Here is an 18,149-nt window from a genome sequence, read left to right on the forward strand (position 1 = left end):
CCTGCACACCTCGGAAGCAGGCTGGTCTGGCCAGCCCTCTGTCTCTGGTACAAACACAGGTGGCAGATGTGGGCGTAGGGGTAGAAGGGGGAGCCAGCATAGAGAGTAAGCAGGAGCAGGCAGGGCATGGCCAAAGGGCCTTGCATGTACTGGGGGGCTGGGCGTGCACCTGGCGTGTACCGGGGGACTGGGCATGCAACTGGTGTGTACTGAGGGGCTGTGTATATACGTGGCGTGTGGGAAAGCTGGTGTGCACCTTGGAGGCAGTAGCAGGCCAGAAGATTCTGAATAGAGAGTGACAAAACAGGTGCCCCATAGAAAGCTCCGAGCTGGAGAAGTGTGGATCAAAACCGGGGAGACTCTCAGGCTGGGAGAAGCCAGGGCAGTGGTCCAGGCTGAGCAGGGGTAGGGCCTGGTACAAGTGTGGAGAGGCTCCCGTGAGCACACACCGATAATTCCCTAATGCCATGCCCTGGGGTCAGACCAGGACCCCACACCACCCGCCACCCCTGGCAAGCAGAGACCTCACCAGACTAGGGGAGAGAACCGCTGCAGGTGTGCTACAGGTGGGGCAGGAGTCCACCAAGGAGGAGGCCTCGTCTATGCCCCTCAGAGATGGAAACCTGTGGGCACTCCCCCAAACGTCCACAGGCTCCATGTTGGCTTGTGACCATGGAGTTCTCTTTGGCGTCCTCCAGATTTAGTGGGGAGGCAGAAAGGGAAATTAGACAAAAAGAACCCAGGGTGAAATGTAACCTGTATAGGTTGCGGTAGGCACCCCACAGTGGGCCTGATCTCTGACTGATCTGTCCCTGGGGCCCCAGAGCAAACTGGGGACAGGCAGGTAAGGATGTGGGGCTGGACTGCAACACAGCACCTATGGGAACCAGCAGCTGCCTCTCCTTTCTCACAGTGAGAGACGTGGGGTCGAACAAATATTTCACTCCTTTTCCTCTCAAAAACAACAGTGCCCATGTGAAAATAAATTAGGTCTCAGGATTGGGAGACCCTAGGGCCAGCTGATGGCACAGGCTCACCCAGATGGCATCACAGGTGCAGTGCAGAGCTTATGGGGTTTCCCAGCGAGGCCAGGGATTTGGGTTCTCCTGTGAACCGCCCCGATCTACAACTCTGGATGAGGACTTAGAAATTCTGCCCAGGCACTGTGCAGGCCAAACAAGGGACAGAGCCACCTGGGTCACAACAGGGCATGGGCTCCTCCTCCACCTCTAGGCTGTGTTTGGAGGTGATGAAGTTTGGCCACAACCCTGATGAGAGACCCCAGAGAGAACAATCTGCCTGCCATGTGCAGACACACGAGAACAGGACAGAAGCCTGGGATAGAAGCTGCAGGTGCCTCCATCTGGGCTCTCCAGTGTTCAGACCTGCCACATACACACTGTTGTGTAAGCCCGTCTGTGGGATTTTGTGACAGCAGCCTGCACTAAGACAGAGCTTCAACGAGTGAATGAATGAATGAATGAATGGTGGGTCCTGTTCTGAGCACTCTACGTAGGGTGACTCATTTGATCCCACAACAGCCCAGTGAGACAGGTCCTGTCAGTGACCTCACTTTACATATGGAGAAACTGAGGCACAGGGCACTAGACAGCTTACCAACAACCCTAGAGTTAGTAAGGGGCTGGCCTGTAGAGCTCGTGGCAGAGGTGTGGGTGGTGTGCACGCTGTGGGGCCCTCAGGCATCTGCCAGGATCCCCACACTCACCATTTTCCGGATGGCGGCGTTGGAGTGGTTGGCGGCAGTGGAGATGAGCTCCAGGGACCCTGCGGGAAGAAGATGTGGAGTCAGGCTGCGGGGTGCCCGCTGGCGCCACACACACATCCTGACCTCACCAGGTGCTGCCCTGCTCCTGCCCTTTCCCTGCTCGGGAAGGGTGGGGCCCTGCAGACACACTCCATTTTGTGGGGGTCTGCGGGGGCTCTGCCGGGGCCGGCACCCCACTCCCCCTGCCGCCACAGTTACTGCCTGTGGACCGGGAGCTGCCCCTTCCTGGGGCCTGAGCTTGGCCAGCATCCAGCAGCCCTCTCCCCAGAACCAGTGTCCACCCCTCACAGTGCAGGGGGGGCAGATGGTTCTCTGTCCTCAGAGACTCAGTCCCTTCCCCAGCTGTGCTTGGGGGCGCCTGGCTGTCTCCCCTGCTCTGTCCCGGTCTCTCTTCTCTCTCTTTGGCTTCCCAGCAGGGGCCCCGGCCCCCACTGCCCAGGAGCCTCACTTTCTGCATCCTTCCGGTCAGGGGCGTCTCCGGGGAGCCTCTTCAGATAGTCCTTGAGCAGCAGCTCGTAGCGGGGGACCCTCTGCACGGGCTCCAGCATATGGTGCTGCAAAGTCAGGTTCCCGCACACCTCCTGCTTCTGTGGGGGCGACAGACACACGCGTGGACCCTGGGTCCTCATCCCTGCTTATGGCGCCACAGCACCCGCACCCTGCTGAGTGCAGACCGCATTTACAGCGGGGTAAACTGAGGCTTGGAGAGGCTGCACAATGGAGCCAGGGCCCAGACTCCCAGTGCTAGCCCCTTTATACACGTCCGCGCTGGAGTCCTTGCACCCAGACAGCTTCTTTCCCTCACTGGTAACTCCCCCACTCCATCAGGGGCTGGGCCTGCTCCCCTCCCAGACATCAGGAGTTCTCTGAGTGCTGCTGTGTGTTCTCATAGAAATGCAGCCCTGCCTGCGTGCAGGGGTGGGCTCTCAGGCCCTACCCTGCCCCTGCCCAGCAAGGCTCACAGGCTCTCTACCCCCTGGCCCTCTGCTCCCACAGCGCCACCTCTGTGCTCCACTCTCGGGTCCCCTCCCCTTGCTGCCCACCTCCTCTTCCTCGCAGATGAAGAGGAAGCACCCCTGTTGAGGCCCTGCTTGCCTCTTACAGAGTCCCCCTCGCCCCTGCCAGGGGAGGTGCACTGTCCACCCGCTGTTCGCCACCTGTCACCTGTGCCCACTCAAGGCCCACAACAGAACGGCTTCCAGCTCAAATGAGCTCCAAAGGCTTCACACACAACAGGGCTGGAGAAACACTGGCCTGCAACTGTCATGAACACGATCCTCCCGGCAGGGGCGGTGGGGGGGGGGGGGGGTGGCGCTCGGGCCGACAGTGCCTGCCCCACCGCTGGGCCTCCAGACCCTGCTGATGCAGGCGGCACAAACTCCCGGTTCCTTCTGGTCACTCGGGGCTGGGGCTCAGCCACGGGCCCAGCCTGGGAGGCTGGAGGGGGTATTCTGTGGAGACAGCTGGGGCGGATGTGGCTGCCGGGGGGAGGAGGGACTCGGCATCAGCACTGTCCTCTCTGGGGCGGAAGGGAAGCTGGGACGCAGGGGGATCTCGGACTGTACACTAGGAAATCACAGGTGACCTGACGGCTGCAGGATCTGGGAAAGATGCAGAGTGGAGTAAGGTGTGTGTCAATGCATGTGTACACGCACGTGTGTGTGTGTGTGTGTGTGTGTGTGTGTGTGCGGCATGTGCACACACATGCACTCTGTGGTGTCCAAGTGTGGCGCTCAGGGTAAACAGATGTTGGGACAAGCAGCTAACTATTCACAAAGATAAAGCTGGATTCTTACCTCCTACCACAATCCTTTTGGAAACTATTCTGGAGTAGCAATTCTAATTTTTTAAAATGAAGACATAACATAGCCGTGGGATGGGAAACGCATTTGTAAGCATTACTTTGAAGATTTCTTAAAGCGTTAATATATTAAAAACTAGTGAAGGGGCACCTGCGTGGCTCAGTCAGTGGGGTGTGTGACTCCTGATTTCAGCTCAGGTCATGATCCCAAGGTTATAAGATTGAGCCCTACATTGGGCTCTGCTCCAACAGTGTGGAACCTGCTTGGGATTCTCTCTCCTCTCTCTGTCCCTCCCCTGCTCGTGCTCTCCCTCTCTCCCAAAACAAAATAAACATTTTAAAAAAAAGAACTAGTAAACGTGAGTGCTTAAAGACAAAAATTTTGTATGGCAAACAACATTAATAAAATTAAAAAATAAAAGATCAATGAGGAAAATAACTTGTAGGACACAGAAGATGTTCTTAACATATAAAAGCCTGGGGCGCCTGGGTGGCTCAGTCGGTTGAGCGTCTCACTTCGGCTCAGGTCATCATCTCATGGTTCATGAGTTCGAGCCCTGCGTCGGGCTCTGTGCTGACAGCTCAGAGCCTGGAGCCTGCTTCGGATTCTGTGGCTCCCTCTTTGCCCCTCCCTACTTGTGCACGTGCGCATTTTCTCTCTCTCAAAGATAAACATTTAAAAAATTATACAATGAAAGAGAGAAAAAAATTCCATTAAAAAACATTAAAAATCTGAAAAATTGTTAAACAAAAAAAACGTGACATAGAAGAGACTACTGCAGCAGAGACGTGACCGGGCGGCTTGCAGAGAGACAGAAGGAAGACAGATGCACATTTCCCTCCATGCCTGCCTGGCTGGGAGTGGGAGACACGGGCACTGGACCCAGAATCTACCCAGAAACACATCACACCACCTCTCTGAGGCGTGCTTCCCTCCTGTGAAATGACAACTAGGGTTCACGTCCCGTGGTTACTGCGTAGAGCTTCTGGACACACCCTGCTGTTTCACTGAACTTCCCTGTGCCAGCATGCGACCCAGCGCCATACTGCACAGTCAGGCGGCTGCCCTACCTGTATGCCTTGGATGATCTCTTTGAACAGCGGTGAGCGCTGGGTCCAGGTGCTCACCAGCTCCACAGCGCGGTCGAAGTTCTTGACGTACTCGCCGTACATCTTGAGGAACGGGGCCAGCTTCTGCAGGATGTCTCCAAGCCGGGGGTTTGTGTCCCTGTGCGGGGGAGACAGGTTGTCCGAGAAACAGCTTGGGCAAGGGGCCAGAGGTAGGACAGGGACTCACCAGGAATCTGTGGGCCAACAGCCCAGCTCCCAGCTCTGTGTGATGGTGGGCACACCGGTCACCCTCTCTGAGCCTTACTTCCACCCTACCTCCCATATCCCATGGGCTGGGAAACAGCAGGTTACACAAGGTAAACGAGAGGATCGTATGGGCCCTTCGACAGTGCAGGCACAGGACCGCTGCTCCAGACCAGGGGTGCCAGCGGTGACGTGACCGCTCAAATGACAGGCACTCATCAAAGAGCATCCGTGAGACCCCATTTCAGCCGTTAGATGAGCAGATTTTGGGAACAAGGGGCTGAGCAGGCACTGGCCTAAGAAGGGGAAGGAGTGCAGTGCTGAAAACGGCATGGACGGGGATCTGAAAATGAACTTCAAGAGGAAAAAGAGATCAACAGCCTTTGACCTTGGAACTGTGGGGAACTGATCCTAAAGAGATGATCAGAAAGCAAGTGCAGAGAGCCATCCACTGTGGCATCACTGGACCGTGCACCAGGGGACATCGCTCAAAGGCTGGCCACCTGTGAAGGCAGGCGGGCAAGCCCCTGGGGAGTACCTGTGCACATGTGGTCTTTCTAGATCCTCAAGGAGAAAACCCACTTTTAAGCAAGTGTGGACAGCGGCCCTGGGGACTGTATAACCCTCACTGCAGGTGGAGTACATCCTTACAAAGGACCGACCAACTGCCAGGGACCCTCCCTGACACCCGAGTCAAGGTTCCTGGCGTCTGTGCTCTCAGTGGCCTGGCTGCAGCTGGAGAGTGGGCTCTTGGGCACCAGAGAAGGGAGGGAGCAGCAGAGGCCCCAGAGCGAAGCAGCAGCACCCGGAACCGGGGGGCGGGGAGCGGGGGGAGGCACATGCTGTGGAGAATGGCAAGTCTGGGGCCATGCCTCATGGCCGAGCTGACCCTCTGCTAAGAATGCTCAGAGGGCCAGAGGGACAGGACCGCCCCTGGGGGCAGCAGCAGAGGATCCAAAGGGCACTGCAAGGGGGAACATCTCAGTTTTTAAGGCCAAGGCGGAGTATACATGAGGAAGGAAATGAACCTGCCAGCGCTGTTTACTCGATGTTTGAGATCCTGTAAAGCCCTGAGTGGGTATTAAAGTCCCTTTGATTTGCAGGTGAGGCAGCCTAGATGTGGGGACACTGCATGGAAGGAGCCAGGCCCTCAGGTGCCTCCTTGTCTTTCAGGCACACAAACCAGACTGAGAGGCCGCTTGGTCGTGAGAATTCCACAAAACCACCACGACAGAGTCGCCAGGGCCCCAGCCTCCAGCAGCATTGAGGTCATGCTCCTGGGGAGATGCCCGCCCCCGCTTCCGAGGGACCCGGGGCCACGCTCACCACTCCTCCGTGATCCGTGTCTGCAGTTCCGGCAGGAGGAACTGCCCGTGGAAACGATAGATCGAGGAGATGTTGGAGAAGATGCCTGTGGTGACTTCCGGGGGGATGCCTGCTTCCGCCAGCTGGGTGCAGAAAACCTGGGGTGCAGAGGCCCACAGAGCAGGCGCTGAGCGAGGGCTGCTACAGACAGCACGACCGCATTTGCCCCGTGAGGCGTTCGGGAGAGGCTGCTGCCGCCCGTTTTCTTCATCAAACTGGCTCAAACCTATGGTTTTACAGCGAGCGAACTGATGGCTGAGGAGTGTGGGTGAGGCAGACACAGTCTCCTGCTGATGGGGACAGGCCATCTTCCCTCCACCCACCTGCCACGGGACCTGGGAGGTCCCGAGTTCCTTCCTCTGCTCCGTGAGCTACAGACAGAAGCAGCACCTAGCACTCTCTGAGTTCCCCAGGGGTTTACTTGCTGTGCCCATAAATCCTGTGCTGCTGTGGGGACAGGGAGGTGCCAGCCACTGTCCCGGCCACTTACGCAGAAAGATTTCCAGAGGCCATTCACGAGCTGAGACAACGCAACTGCCAGGCAGAAAGACCCCGCAGTGACAGGACAAGACCTCTGTCCCAGAGCCCCAGGCTCAGACAGCGAAAGGGAGGGGTCTCTGGGCGAGACTCACATTCCAACCGTAAGGCCTGGCCAGCGCCATGACATGGGGACTCTGCCTCTGGCACTACGCACAGACACCCTCACATGCGTGAAGAAGGGCCCGGCTGCGTGTGGTACCTGGTCCAGTAGGTGCAGCCGCCTCACATAGGTTTTCTCTGTGTGCAGGAGCTCCTGGGCGATGTGGAGCAGCTTCTGGGGCTCAGAGCACTGCAGAGAGAAGAGCATCAGCTCCCTGGGGAGGCGGCTCTGACGCTGGGTGACCAGGGGTCCCGGAGGGCCGGAGGAGACCGCTAGGCCTGGGACTTTTCGGGGAGGTTTCTGGGGAAGGCACAGCAGCTCCTGCCAATCCCCTCAGAGCCTCTGCAGCCCAGAGACAGCTCTGCCCTCCCGAGACCCTGGCCACAGAGCCGGTGGAGCAGCCACATCAAAGTACCCTGTGGCCTTTGTCAGCAAGATGGCAGACCAGAGAGGCGCTGAAATCAAAACCTGTAAACCAAGAATACTGTATCTAGAAAAGCTGTCCTTCAAAAATGAAGAAGAAGTTAAAAAAGAGTTTCCCAAACAAACAAAAGGCGAGGAGTTCATTATCACCAGACCTGCTCTGTAAGAAATGCTAGAGTCACACAGCTGTACAAAAATACAGGCGCTCTGGTAAGGAAAACACATGGACAGATAGAACCTGTATTATTGTAATTCTGGTGCATAAAATTTAAATGACAGAAACCATTAAAAACCTGGAAATCTACACTAGAGGGTAAACAGTATATCAATGTGTAATTCATGACATCAGTAATGGAGTGGGGAGGAGGGGCTGCTGTAAAGGAGTGGTTTTTGCAGTCAAAGTCAACTTGTTACCAGTTTAAAATAGAATGCTATAACTTATGGTGTTCTATGTAACTTCAATGGTAACCACAGAAAAAAATACCTACAGAATATACACAAAAGGAAATGAGTAGGGAATCAAAACATACCATTACAAAAATTCAATGAAAAATAAGGAAGGCAGCAGGAAAGGGACAAAAAATCCACAAGACATGTAGAAAACAATGATCAAAATGGCAATGGTTAAGTCCTTCCCGATCAGTAATTACTTTAAATGTAAATGGATTAAACTCCCCAACCAAAAGACATGGACTGGATGAATGGATTAAAAAAATACTATCCAAGTAACTACTTGCTGTCCACAAGACACTCACTCTCGATTTAAGGACAGACATAGGCTAAAAGTGAGAAGGATGGAAAAGATACTCCATGCACATAGAGACAAAGAAAGAGCAGGGGTGGGCACACGAATATCAGACAAAACAGACTTTAAAGAAAAAGACAAGACAGAACTTCTGTTACAAGACAGAACAAGGGACAGGATATAATGATAAAAGGATCAATGTAGACACAACCACGAATGTTTATGCACCAAGCCTCATAGCTCCTGAATATAGGAAGCAAACTTGATGGAACTGAAGGGCGACACGGCAACACAGAGATGGTAGGAGCCTTGTGTACCCCGTTTTCCTACTGGACCTGCAGACAGAGTCCCAGTGAGGAAACAGAGGCTGTGAACAACACTGTAGACCAACCCGCCAAGCAGACATACACAGAACCCTCCACTCAAATCAACAACCTAACTTTACACCTCAAGAGATGAGAAAAAGAACACGCTAAACCCAAAGCAGTCAGAAGGAAGGAAATAATAGAGATTAGATCAGAGATAAATGGAACACAGAATAGAAAAACAATGGAAAAAATCAACAAGACTAAGGGTTGTTTTTTGCAAAGGTCAACAAAATTGACAAAGTCTTAGCTAAATTACTAAGAAATAAAGAGAGAAGACTCGAATTACTAATATTAGAAATAAAAGAGAAAACATTACAACTGATGTCACAGAAATAAAAAGGATCACAAGAGATTGGTATTAACATTTACACTCCAACAAACTGGACATCCTACAAGAATGGATAAATTCCTAGAAACACATCAAGACTGAGTCATGAAGAAATAGGAAATCTGAATAGACCAACAATGAGTAAGTAGATTGGCTAAGAAATAAAAAACTTCCCAAAAAAGAAAAGCCCAGGACCAGATGATTTCATTGGAAAATTAATACCAATCTTTCTCAAATGCTTCCAAAGAATTGAAGAGGAGAGAACAGGTGTGCCTGGGGGGCTCAGTCTGCTAAGCATCTGACTGGATTTTGACTCAGGTCATAATCTTGCAGTTCATGGGATCCAGCCCTGCGTGGGACTCTGTGGCGACATCAAGGGTCCTGCTTGTGATTCGTGCTCCCTCCACCCTCTCTGCCCCTCCCCCAATTGTGTGTGTGTGTGTGTGTGTGTGTGTGTGTGCTTGCTCTCTCTCTCTCTCTCTCTCTCTCCCCATCCCCCAAAATAAAATAAAAACTTAAAAAAAAAATAAAGAGGAGAGAACATAGCTGAGCTCTGTGAGGCCAGCATTACCCTGATACCAAAGCCTCTCAAAGACTTTATAAGGAGACTACAGAACAACCTCTCTAAAGGACACTGATGCATAAGTCCTCAACAGAACAGTAGCAAATTTCATTCAACACTACCTAAAAGGATCATATGCCATGACCAAGAGAGATTTATTCTGGGATGCCAGAGTGCTTCCATCCATCAACATTCAACACACAACATTCACAGAATGAAAAACCCCACCTGATCATCCTAATTGACACAGAAGAAGCATTTGATAAAATGCAATACCCTTTGTGATAAAAGCAACATACTATGAATAAACGGGGACTTCCTCCACATAATAAAGGCTGACTTGATGTGTGTGACCCTTCCACATCAGCATGCCCTCACTCTACCTGGGTCGGGGGACGTGAGGCACAGGGTCCCAGGGCTCTGGTCCAGTGCCTCACCCCAAGGATGGGCCAGTGTGTGATGTTCTAACCAGACACCCAGGATGAAGAAGGCAGACAAACCCAGAAGTGTTGGCATCTCCGTATTAGAGACATGAAGACCTGGGCCTTCTCCAGCAAGCCCCTGGCCCCGGGCACACCCCCAGAGCCTCTGTGGGCAGGACGGGACAAGCCTGGGGTCTGCACCTGCTCCCAGCACCCGGGACACACCTTGAGAGCCACAGGTGGTGTGGTCCTTAGTAACCACATCATTTATTTTCTGCATTGAATTTTTTTTTGACATTTTATTTATTTCTGACATAGAAAGAGACATCGCACGCACGAGTGGGGGAGGGGCAGAGAGGGAGGGGGACAGAGATCTGAAGGAGAGCCCCACGTGGGGCTCAAACTCCCAAATGGTGAGATCATGACCTGAGACGAAGTGAGACACCCAGATGCTCCTATTTTCTGTATTTCAGGTGTTTGGACATCTTGGGACCTTGCTGACCCCACAGCAAGGGCCCCTCCCAGGTCTGGCTGTTTTTTGCAGATATAAAGGACCCACGTGCAATCGTGTCTTTCACATGCAAGCCAGGCCACGCTGATCCAGACATCTGGGAACGCGTCTGTGCTCAGGGCACACTAAGGTCATTCAAGTTGGCCAATCCAAACTTGCTCACCCTGCTTCTCCTGTTCCTTCCCACAGAAACCACTTGCCACAGTTTTCTTGCCACAGTTTTCACCCCCTCTGCCTCTTTTTTTTTTTTTCAACGGTTTTTTTTTTGTTTTTTTTTTGGGGGGGACAGAGAGAGACAGAGCATGAACGGGGAAGGGGCAGAGAGAGAGGGAGACACACAGAATCGGAAACAGGCTCCAGGCTCCGAGCCATCAGCCCAGAGCCTGACGCGGGGCTCGAACTCACAGACCGCAAGATCGTGACCTGGCTGAAGTCGGACACTTAACTGACTGCGCCACCCAGGCGCCCCCCCCCCCCCCCCCCGCCTCTTGACCCACTCTGGTCCTGCCCGTGTGGCCCCGTGGCCCGGCCTGCTCCTCTTCTTGGGAACTATAAGTAACAAACCATCCGTTTTTAAGTAAGCTCCACGCTCAGTGTGGGGCCTGACGCACAACCTGGACATCAAGACTCACGTGCTCTACTGGCCGAGCCAGCCAGACTCCCCACCATCTTTTTCAACGGCTGCCGCCTCCTGATGCGTTGGCATTACCACACCCGAACAGTAACAAAACCTAGATTAAACCACAGCTCCCGCCTGCCCCCGAAAAGTTGGCTCACAACAGCGAGGGCGCATGGTGGCCCCTCGCCCTCCAGGCCTGTCTTCTGTCTCGGTCACGTTAGCCAGTAGGCTCTCCACCGGGGCCAGCAGGTCGGGGGTTACCTCAACCAGGGCCAGCAGCTTGGGTCACCTGGGCTTCTCGTAGGACCCGGTCGCACCCTCCCCACGCACAGGCGTCTCTCAGAGCCAAGGGCCCCCTGCTTCATCTCCCCATCCCCACACGTCCCCGCACGGCGCCCAGAGCCCGAGATGCTGACAGGACACAGGTGGGTCTGTCACAGCACACCCGCCATGTTGTGGGCATATCTCCTTCCCGGAGCATCTGCACAGGGCTCGGCTCCTGTGCCCAGGCTCCCCTCCCGCCCCTGCCATGCTCCACGGTGACCTTGGGGCTCCCCATTCCTAGCACAGGGGACACTCATGCTGCCTTCCTCACAGGGGCTCTGCCAGGCGGGCAGCCAGTCCTGGTGAAAGGTGTGGCGGTGGTTCCACTGGCACCGAGACCCACCGTCACGGCCACCGGGGGGGGGTCCCCGTGCCACCGTGTGGACATGTTAACCTAGGCTCGACAGTGAGGTTGCCGCCTGAGGTGTTGGGGCGCCTGCCCTGCCCACTGACCTGTTGCAGGGCCTGTCTGACGTGCTGACATGCAGCCACTACTGGAACCAGGCGGGAGCGATGCCACCGTGACCCTCAAGACCCTTCAGAAGACCCCTGCTGCCTGCAGACGGGGTGGCCTACCTTGGCTGTGTCCGCACGGGCCCCCGGCGGGCTGTTCTCGGTGTCTGGCTCCTCACCGCTACCTTCGCCCACATCATCGCTGTCGGCCTCCTCCCGCAGGGCCCCACCTCCTGGGGCTGCCTCTGGGTGTAGCCCCGGGACCACGGGGCCCAGGCCAGCCTCACCACCCTCCTCACAGGGAAAGTGCTCGCCGGCCACGCTGCAGGATGGACTGTCGATCCCACTGTCGCGATTAGGGATCTTAGCGCCACCACTGGGGTCCCCCGCGGGGCCTGCATCCGGGGGCCTGTCCCCTGCGGTCGGGCTGCCGGGACTCCCGGGGTCAGGGTCCTTGCGGGGGGCTCTGGGCCCAAGGGGCAGTGCTTGGAACTTCCCTGGGGCTGCCCTTGGCAGCCCCGGGGAAGAGCAGTCAGGCCCGATGTTCGGCTCCGCCAGGGCAGCAGTGGGGGTCGGGGCTGTTGAGGACCCCTCTCCTGACTCCATCCTCAAAGCTGAGCTCTGTGGGGGACCAGCCAGGGGCTTCCTGTGGGAGGAAATGAGCAGGGTCAGTGCCAGCCAGGCATGGACCAGTCCATGGGCACAGGCATGTCCCCCCAGAGAAGGGAGGAGGTGGGAGGGGACTGAGTGTGGAGTGAACAGCCCACACAGCTCCAGCTAGGCCCTATCCAGACAGACTTTTAGAGAATACCAAATGGAAAACATTTTATTTTTAAAATAAAATTTTTTTACATCAAAAAAAAAAAAGGAAGGAGAAGAGACAGAGAGGGAAAGAAGAAGAAAGGAGGGGAGGAAGGAAAGGAGAGAAGGAGGGAGAGAAGGAAGAGTGGAGGGAGGAGGGAGGGAAGGGAGGAGGGAAGGGAGGAGGGGGAGAACGGAGGAGGGAAGGGAGGAGGGAGAGAAGGAGTGCCCAGTGTGAAGCCAGCCACTGCTCAATACATTTAAACCACATGCACAAAAGTCACGGTCATGAGGTCACCAGCAGTCTGCGAGGTGCTCTGGCTTCTGGGTGCTGTGTACCCCATGATATAGTTCTGAAGGGACCCTCCTTGGTATCACTGGGGCTGCGTGTCTAACAGGTGATCAGGCACCTTCCACAGACCCGGGGCCAAGGAGGCCAGGGCTTTGCTCCAGATTCCATCCCCCCTCCCCCCCCCCCCCCCCCCCCCTGCCCAGAGCACCCTGGAGCTACTTCCTGCTTTCACCTCCCACCTCTCCTGGAGGAGAGGGAGTCAGGTGCCAGTCTGGGAGGGTGGGGCTGGGCCAGGGGAGATGACATTCCCCCAGAACCTTCCTCATGCCCCACTTACCTGGCCCCAGGTCCCCAGTGAGGGCTCTGCACCTGGCTCCTTGCTGGCTGCACTCCTTCCGGGTCACGGTCGGTGGCTCAGGCCAGAAGCCGGCGTGAGAGGGACTGGCCGAAAGTCTCCTTCCTGCCCATCACGTTAGAAGTGGGGGTCCTGAAACAACACGGTGGGAGAGGGAGCATGAAACCGCCGGCTCCACGGATGCCAGGATGCCAGGCCGGCTCCAAAGGTAGCGGGTGTAAGGGCAGCTTAGGGCCCCGCCCAGCGCGGCCAACCCTGCAAGGGTCACGGCCACAGGCGGAGGGAGCACAGGGGTGGCTCGAGGGCCAGGACTGACGCCTCGGAGTCAGGGTCGCACCCGGTGTGCAGAGAGCCGGCGGGCACCCTCCCAACACCCCCAGACGCGGCGCCCAGGGCTCACGCCCACAGTCAGCCCAGCGGCCAGCAAGCAGTTTCTGCACCCCCTCCCCTCCTCCCCCGAGAGACAAGGCTAAAGACCCACCAGTGGAGACGCAGCTCCCTCTGGCTCTCACACAAAACCCAACAGGCATCCAGGGCCTGGCCCTCCCCTCCGCGGCGCTTCAGGGCCGGAAGACCTGAGGGCAAAGTCCTGACGCACCAGCTCTGCCTACGGCACCTGCCACCTGCGTAGCTGGCTTCCGTGTGGCGGGACTGCTCCCGAGCGGACCTTTCCCTAAGGGACACCAGGCCACAGCAGGACGCACACCCTGGCTGCCACGCTCCCGATCGTAGTGGGGGGGGGGGGGGGGGGGGGGGAGGTTGGGAAATACCAAGATTTCCAGCCTGCGTTGTGCTCGCCGTTCGGAGACAAACTCAAGTTCCAGCAGACACTCAGGACACAGCCCTGCCAACGCGTGGCTGGAATGCGGGCGGCAGGCGAGGCCTCCCTGTGTCCAGCGGGTCGACCCGCACCAGGTGCAGCCTCCGCAACCCCACCTCAGGCTGTCCTGCCTCTGGTCAGGGTGGAGACAGCCTCCACCGGGCGGCAGAGCACAGCGCCCCCAGCAGGTGGGAACCGGCACTGCGCGCACTGTCACCCAGCGGGACAGGGACCCGGGTGACAGTCCAGGAGAACAGGAGGTGGCGGTCACCAGGCAGAGCGCTGGAAGGAGAGCCCGTCAGGGAGCAGAGCGCTGCAGGGCCCCCAAGGATGGCTCAGCGCACGCGAGAGGGCGCCACGAGACCGAGGAGTAGCCGCTGGAGGGCATGGCACGGGTGCGGGCTGGGCCATGCGGTCCCCACGGGGGACCCACGGGGAGCCCTGCTCAGGTCCCAGGAAGCCCCCGTTTACACGCAGCGTCACTGCGTCCCTGAACAACGTTCACAACCGGTGATGAGAGCACAGACCAGGGAAGCTGCAGGCCCACGTCCTACTCCGTGCACAAGCTCAGCAGAGACGGGGGCGCGCACGACTGTCTTCCAGGAGCGGATCCGCTGGGGGCAACAGAAACCATCTCGACCGAATCACAGAGATAGCGGGATGTGGAAAAACCCAGCGGCACAGTGTGCATGTACCTGGACTCCCCGTGTATATAGCTGCAGGCCAAAAAAAGGGATTGAGCAGGAAGTGCTTGAGGAAATCATGGCTAAAGTGTTTCCTGATTTAATAGAAGCTATAAATCCACGGATCTAAGCAGCTCCGTCGATGCCAAGCACAAGAAAAGCGTGCACTTAAACATTTTTCCACAGAGAAAACTCTAGGCTTACAAAGCCTCTCTGGCGAATTCTGTCCAACATCAGGGAAGAAATGATATCAACTCGACACAAAGCTTTCCAGAACACCGAGGGAAAGAGAACGCCTGCCAACCGCACGGATGGCTCTGGAAACACCGTGCAGGGTGGAAGCAGACGGACACGAGGGAAGGTCCTCATCTGCTGCTCCATCTACAGAGTTCCGGGAGACGCACACTACCCGGCGGTCTGGGATGCCGGGCGGCTCACTGTCGTCATGACCGGGGAGACCGTTTCACAGGTACGGACACGTGTGGAAACGTCAGGTTGTGCGCTTTGAACACGGGCAGTTCCCTGTGTCGGTTACACCGCACAGATGGTGATGCCTCTGACTTGCTCCAGCCCAGCAAGTCAATGTCCCCAAGTGCCATTTTCCTTATTCCAGGAGGGACGGAGAGTCAGCCAGAGCACAGGGCCAGGCCTGTGGCCTAGGGAGGCTCCGGCAGCACTGGTGCCCACCTGGGCATTCCCTTCCGGAGGAGTGGGCTGCATTCTTCCCCCAGAGACCCGTGGGCCACAAAGGCCCCTTCTTCCAAGGGCAGCAGCAAGAAGCAGCTCAGCCAGACAGGAAAGCCCAAGGCTCAACATCAATGCGCCCTTCAGGGAACGCAGAGCACCGCCCCCCACTCTGACTCAGGAAGCCCTGGCATGCAGCCCACGACCTTGCTCACCCCAGGACTGGTCTCCCCGCTGCCTTGCCGAGGCCAAGGTCAGGGAAGGCCAGCCCAGTTGCTGCCCGCCTTCCACGCTGCTCGGGGGACCAGACGGCTTCGGGGAGGGAACACACGCGTGCACACACACACACACACACACACCACGTGCCAGGAGCTGTGCCAAGCACTTCTGCACACCTGCCCAGTCACAGTCACCAGTCACCAAGGTGGGTGATGCTCTGTGTCTCAGACAAGCAGCACCTGGGAGCCTCTATCCAGACACGCTGCTCTGAACCCCGGACTGGGCTCTGGGCTCATTCTGACATGTCCAGGGCCTGGGGGGGTGGGGGGGGGGTGGGGGTGTCACCACGGGAGGTGACACCTCTAGCAGGCCCTGGCTCTCCCCTTAGAAGCCCCGAGTCCCCCCAGCTGAGTGAGGCTGGCTCCTGCACCTATGCAGGACTCAGCCGGGGTCCAGGGCCCCTGACAGCCAAGACTGCCACTACCCAGCAGAGAAGGCGCCAACACTGGGGCTGGGGGAGGTTTGGGCAATGTAGAAGTATGGACAGATCAAATGTCCCCCTCTGTGCAGGGTGCTGGGGACCATGTAAGTGTCTCCACCGCAGCAGCCAGCAGACAGGGAGGCATGAACGCTGTTGTCCCGGGCCTGGGGCCCTAGTACTACCCGAGACAGGCAGGGACGGTCCTGCAGATGGACCACAGGGCCGACCGCTGCTTAGTTTCCCCTGTGGCGAGGTCTGCTCCTCAGGAGCAGCACAGGAACCCCTGCTGGAACCACCAGCATCTCTGTCTCTTGCCGTCTGGCACCTGGCACCCTGTCAAATAGCAGCCGCCAGAGGCGTGAGCCAGAGAAGCCTCTGGAACTGTCCCGGCCCTGCCTGGCCCCAGAGAAACCCTGAGTGAGAGCCACCTGGCAGCACCCTGCCAGTCCCAAAACTATGCGAGATATTCAGTGGGGCTGCTCTCTCCCCCACCAAGCTCAAGTGGTTGGTCACCTGCAGCAGGTGACCCAAACGAGGCTGAAAATACCATGGGGCGGCACCAGGAACCTCTGTGCCACCACACCTGCACGCGGGTCCAGGCTGGGAGACACGGCTGCAGAACCCACGAGCTGCCAGTGAGAGAGGCCCATGACCCGGGGGTGCTCCGCTCCAGGTCAGGCACTTGTGTTGGGGCCTCAGCCTGCGGTCTCCGTCCTGTCTGCTGAGCACACGCAGGCCCTGGCACGCGTCTGGGGTCAGTGGGATCTTGGAGGCGGGTGGGGCCACCAGGGCAAGCTGAGCACGGAGGAAAGGAGATGGACCGACACGGTGCTGTCCCTGCCTGCTGGGATGCCCACACCAGCTTACATCCTGACTCAAAGTTCCTGCACTTTTGCAAATGGTTTGACACATTCTTTCCAGAAAACTTAGAAGTTGTGGGAAAACAGAAAGGAAGTTAGAGCTCCCTGTCACCCTAGCACTGGGATGCTCGTGTGGGCAGCCGCCTGGGGACTGGATGGTCCCAACAGGGTCCTGGGTGGGCTGCAGCCTTTCTTAGAGACATGCTTTTGTTTCAGTGCCGATTCCAACACGAATGCGTCTTGTCCTCAAGAATGCTTTCCTCCCAGAAGAACTGAAAGCAGAGACTTGAACGAGTACTTGCACACCCATGTTCACAACAGCGGTATTCACAAGAGTCAAAAAGGAGAAGCAACCCAAGTGGTCACGGGGGATGATAAACAGCACATGGTGGGTGTGTGTGACAGAACATAACTTGCCAGTAAGAGGAGACAGACCCTGACACCTGCTACCTCACGGATGGGCCTTGAGGACATGATGCTGAGGGCCGTGAGCCCGTCACAGAAGGACATGCCCCGTGTGATTCCACCCACGCGAGGTCCCTGGGGTCGTCAAATCAGAGACAGAACATGGATGGTGGACCCTGGGGCCGGAGGCAGTGGTGGTGGGGCCAGGGCAGTTCGTGTTTCTAAGTCTCAGTTTGGATGAAAATGTTCTGGACGATGGATGGTGGGGATGGCTGGAGAAAGATGTGAATACACTTTAATGCCACTGAACCAGACCTTTAGAGTGGCTTGGATGGCAAACTTTATGTCACCTGTATTTTACCACACACACACACACACACACACACACACACACACACACACACAGTTTTTTTAAAAAGCTGTGTTTTGGAAAATCCTATCAGAAGTTGTGTGAACCAGAGTCAAGACAACAGTGATTCAAAAGCACCTAAAACCTACTCCCCCGCTGTGCCTTGGCCTTTTCTCCACACCCCGGAAGCCCCTTGGCCCGTGGGGACACGCAGTTGTGGTGAGGGCTTGGCCCAGAGCCAGCTGCCTGAAAACCGGTTGACCTGCTGCTGCTAAGCCACTGCTCTGCTGCTCTGTCCCCTGCCCCCCGACCTGGTCGTGGGGCTCGAACAGACGGGGGGATGGGGACTGTGACACAGACCTGGGGGGAATCCTGACAGACCTGGGGGGGGCCCACACTTGGTAATGGCTGACACAAATGGGGAGGGGGGACGCTGACACAGACCCGGGGTGGAGGGGGGGAGTGTGGACCTGATGGACGCACAGCACAGGAAGGACGCACAGCACGCAGGTGTATGGTAAGCGCACAGGACGCTCGGC

At 56.8% G+C, this 18,149-nt stretch overlaps 1 protein-coding gene across 4 annotated transcripts in view; it reads right to left on the minus strand.

Moving 5' to 3' along the window:
- Positions 1-18,149, minus strand: part of FGD3 (FYVE, RhoGEF and PH domain containing 3) — a 52,892-nt gene that overhangs the window by 15,162 nt on the left and 19,581 nt on the right. For 3 of the 4 annotated variants that reach the window (XM_058695959.1, XM_058695961.1, XM_058695958.1), the window contains exons 2-8: positions 13,092-13,241; positions 11,785-12,307; positions 7,006-7,095; positions 6,228-6,364; positions 4,659-4,815; positions 2,235-2,373; positions 1,727-1,785 (exon numbers count right to left, since the gene is read on the minus strand). In XM_058695959.1, the coding sequence (XP_058551942.1) occupies positions 1,727-1,785; positions 2,235-2,373; positions 4,659-4,815; positions 6,228-6,364; positions 7,006-7,095; positions 11,785-12,267 (1,065 nt within the window). In that variant the 5' untranslated portion in view covers positions 12,268-12,307; positions 13,092-13,241. Of the gene's footprint in view, positions 1-1,726; positions 1,786-2,234; positions 2,374-4,658; positions 4,816-6,227; positions 6,365-7,005; positions 7,096-11,784; positions 12,308-13,091; positions 13,242-13,590; positions 13,702-18,149 lie in introns of those variants that run through there. The other variant, XM_058695960.1, reaches the window with a different exon arrangement.

Source organism: Neofelis nebulosa, chromosome 12 (genome assembly GCF_028018385.1).
Source record: "Neofelis nebulosa isolate mNeoNeb1 chromosome 12, mNeoNeb1.pri, whole genome shotgun sequence".
NCBI lineage: Eukaryota > Metazoa > Chordata > Mammalia > Carnivora > Felidae > Neofelis > Neofelis nebulosa.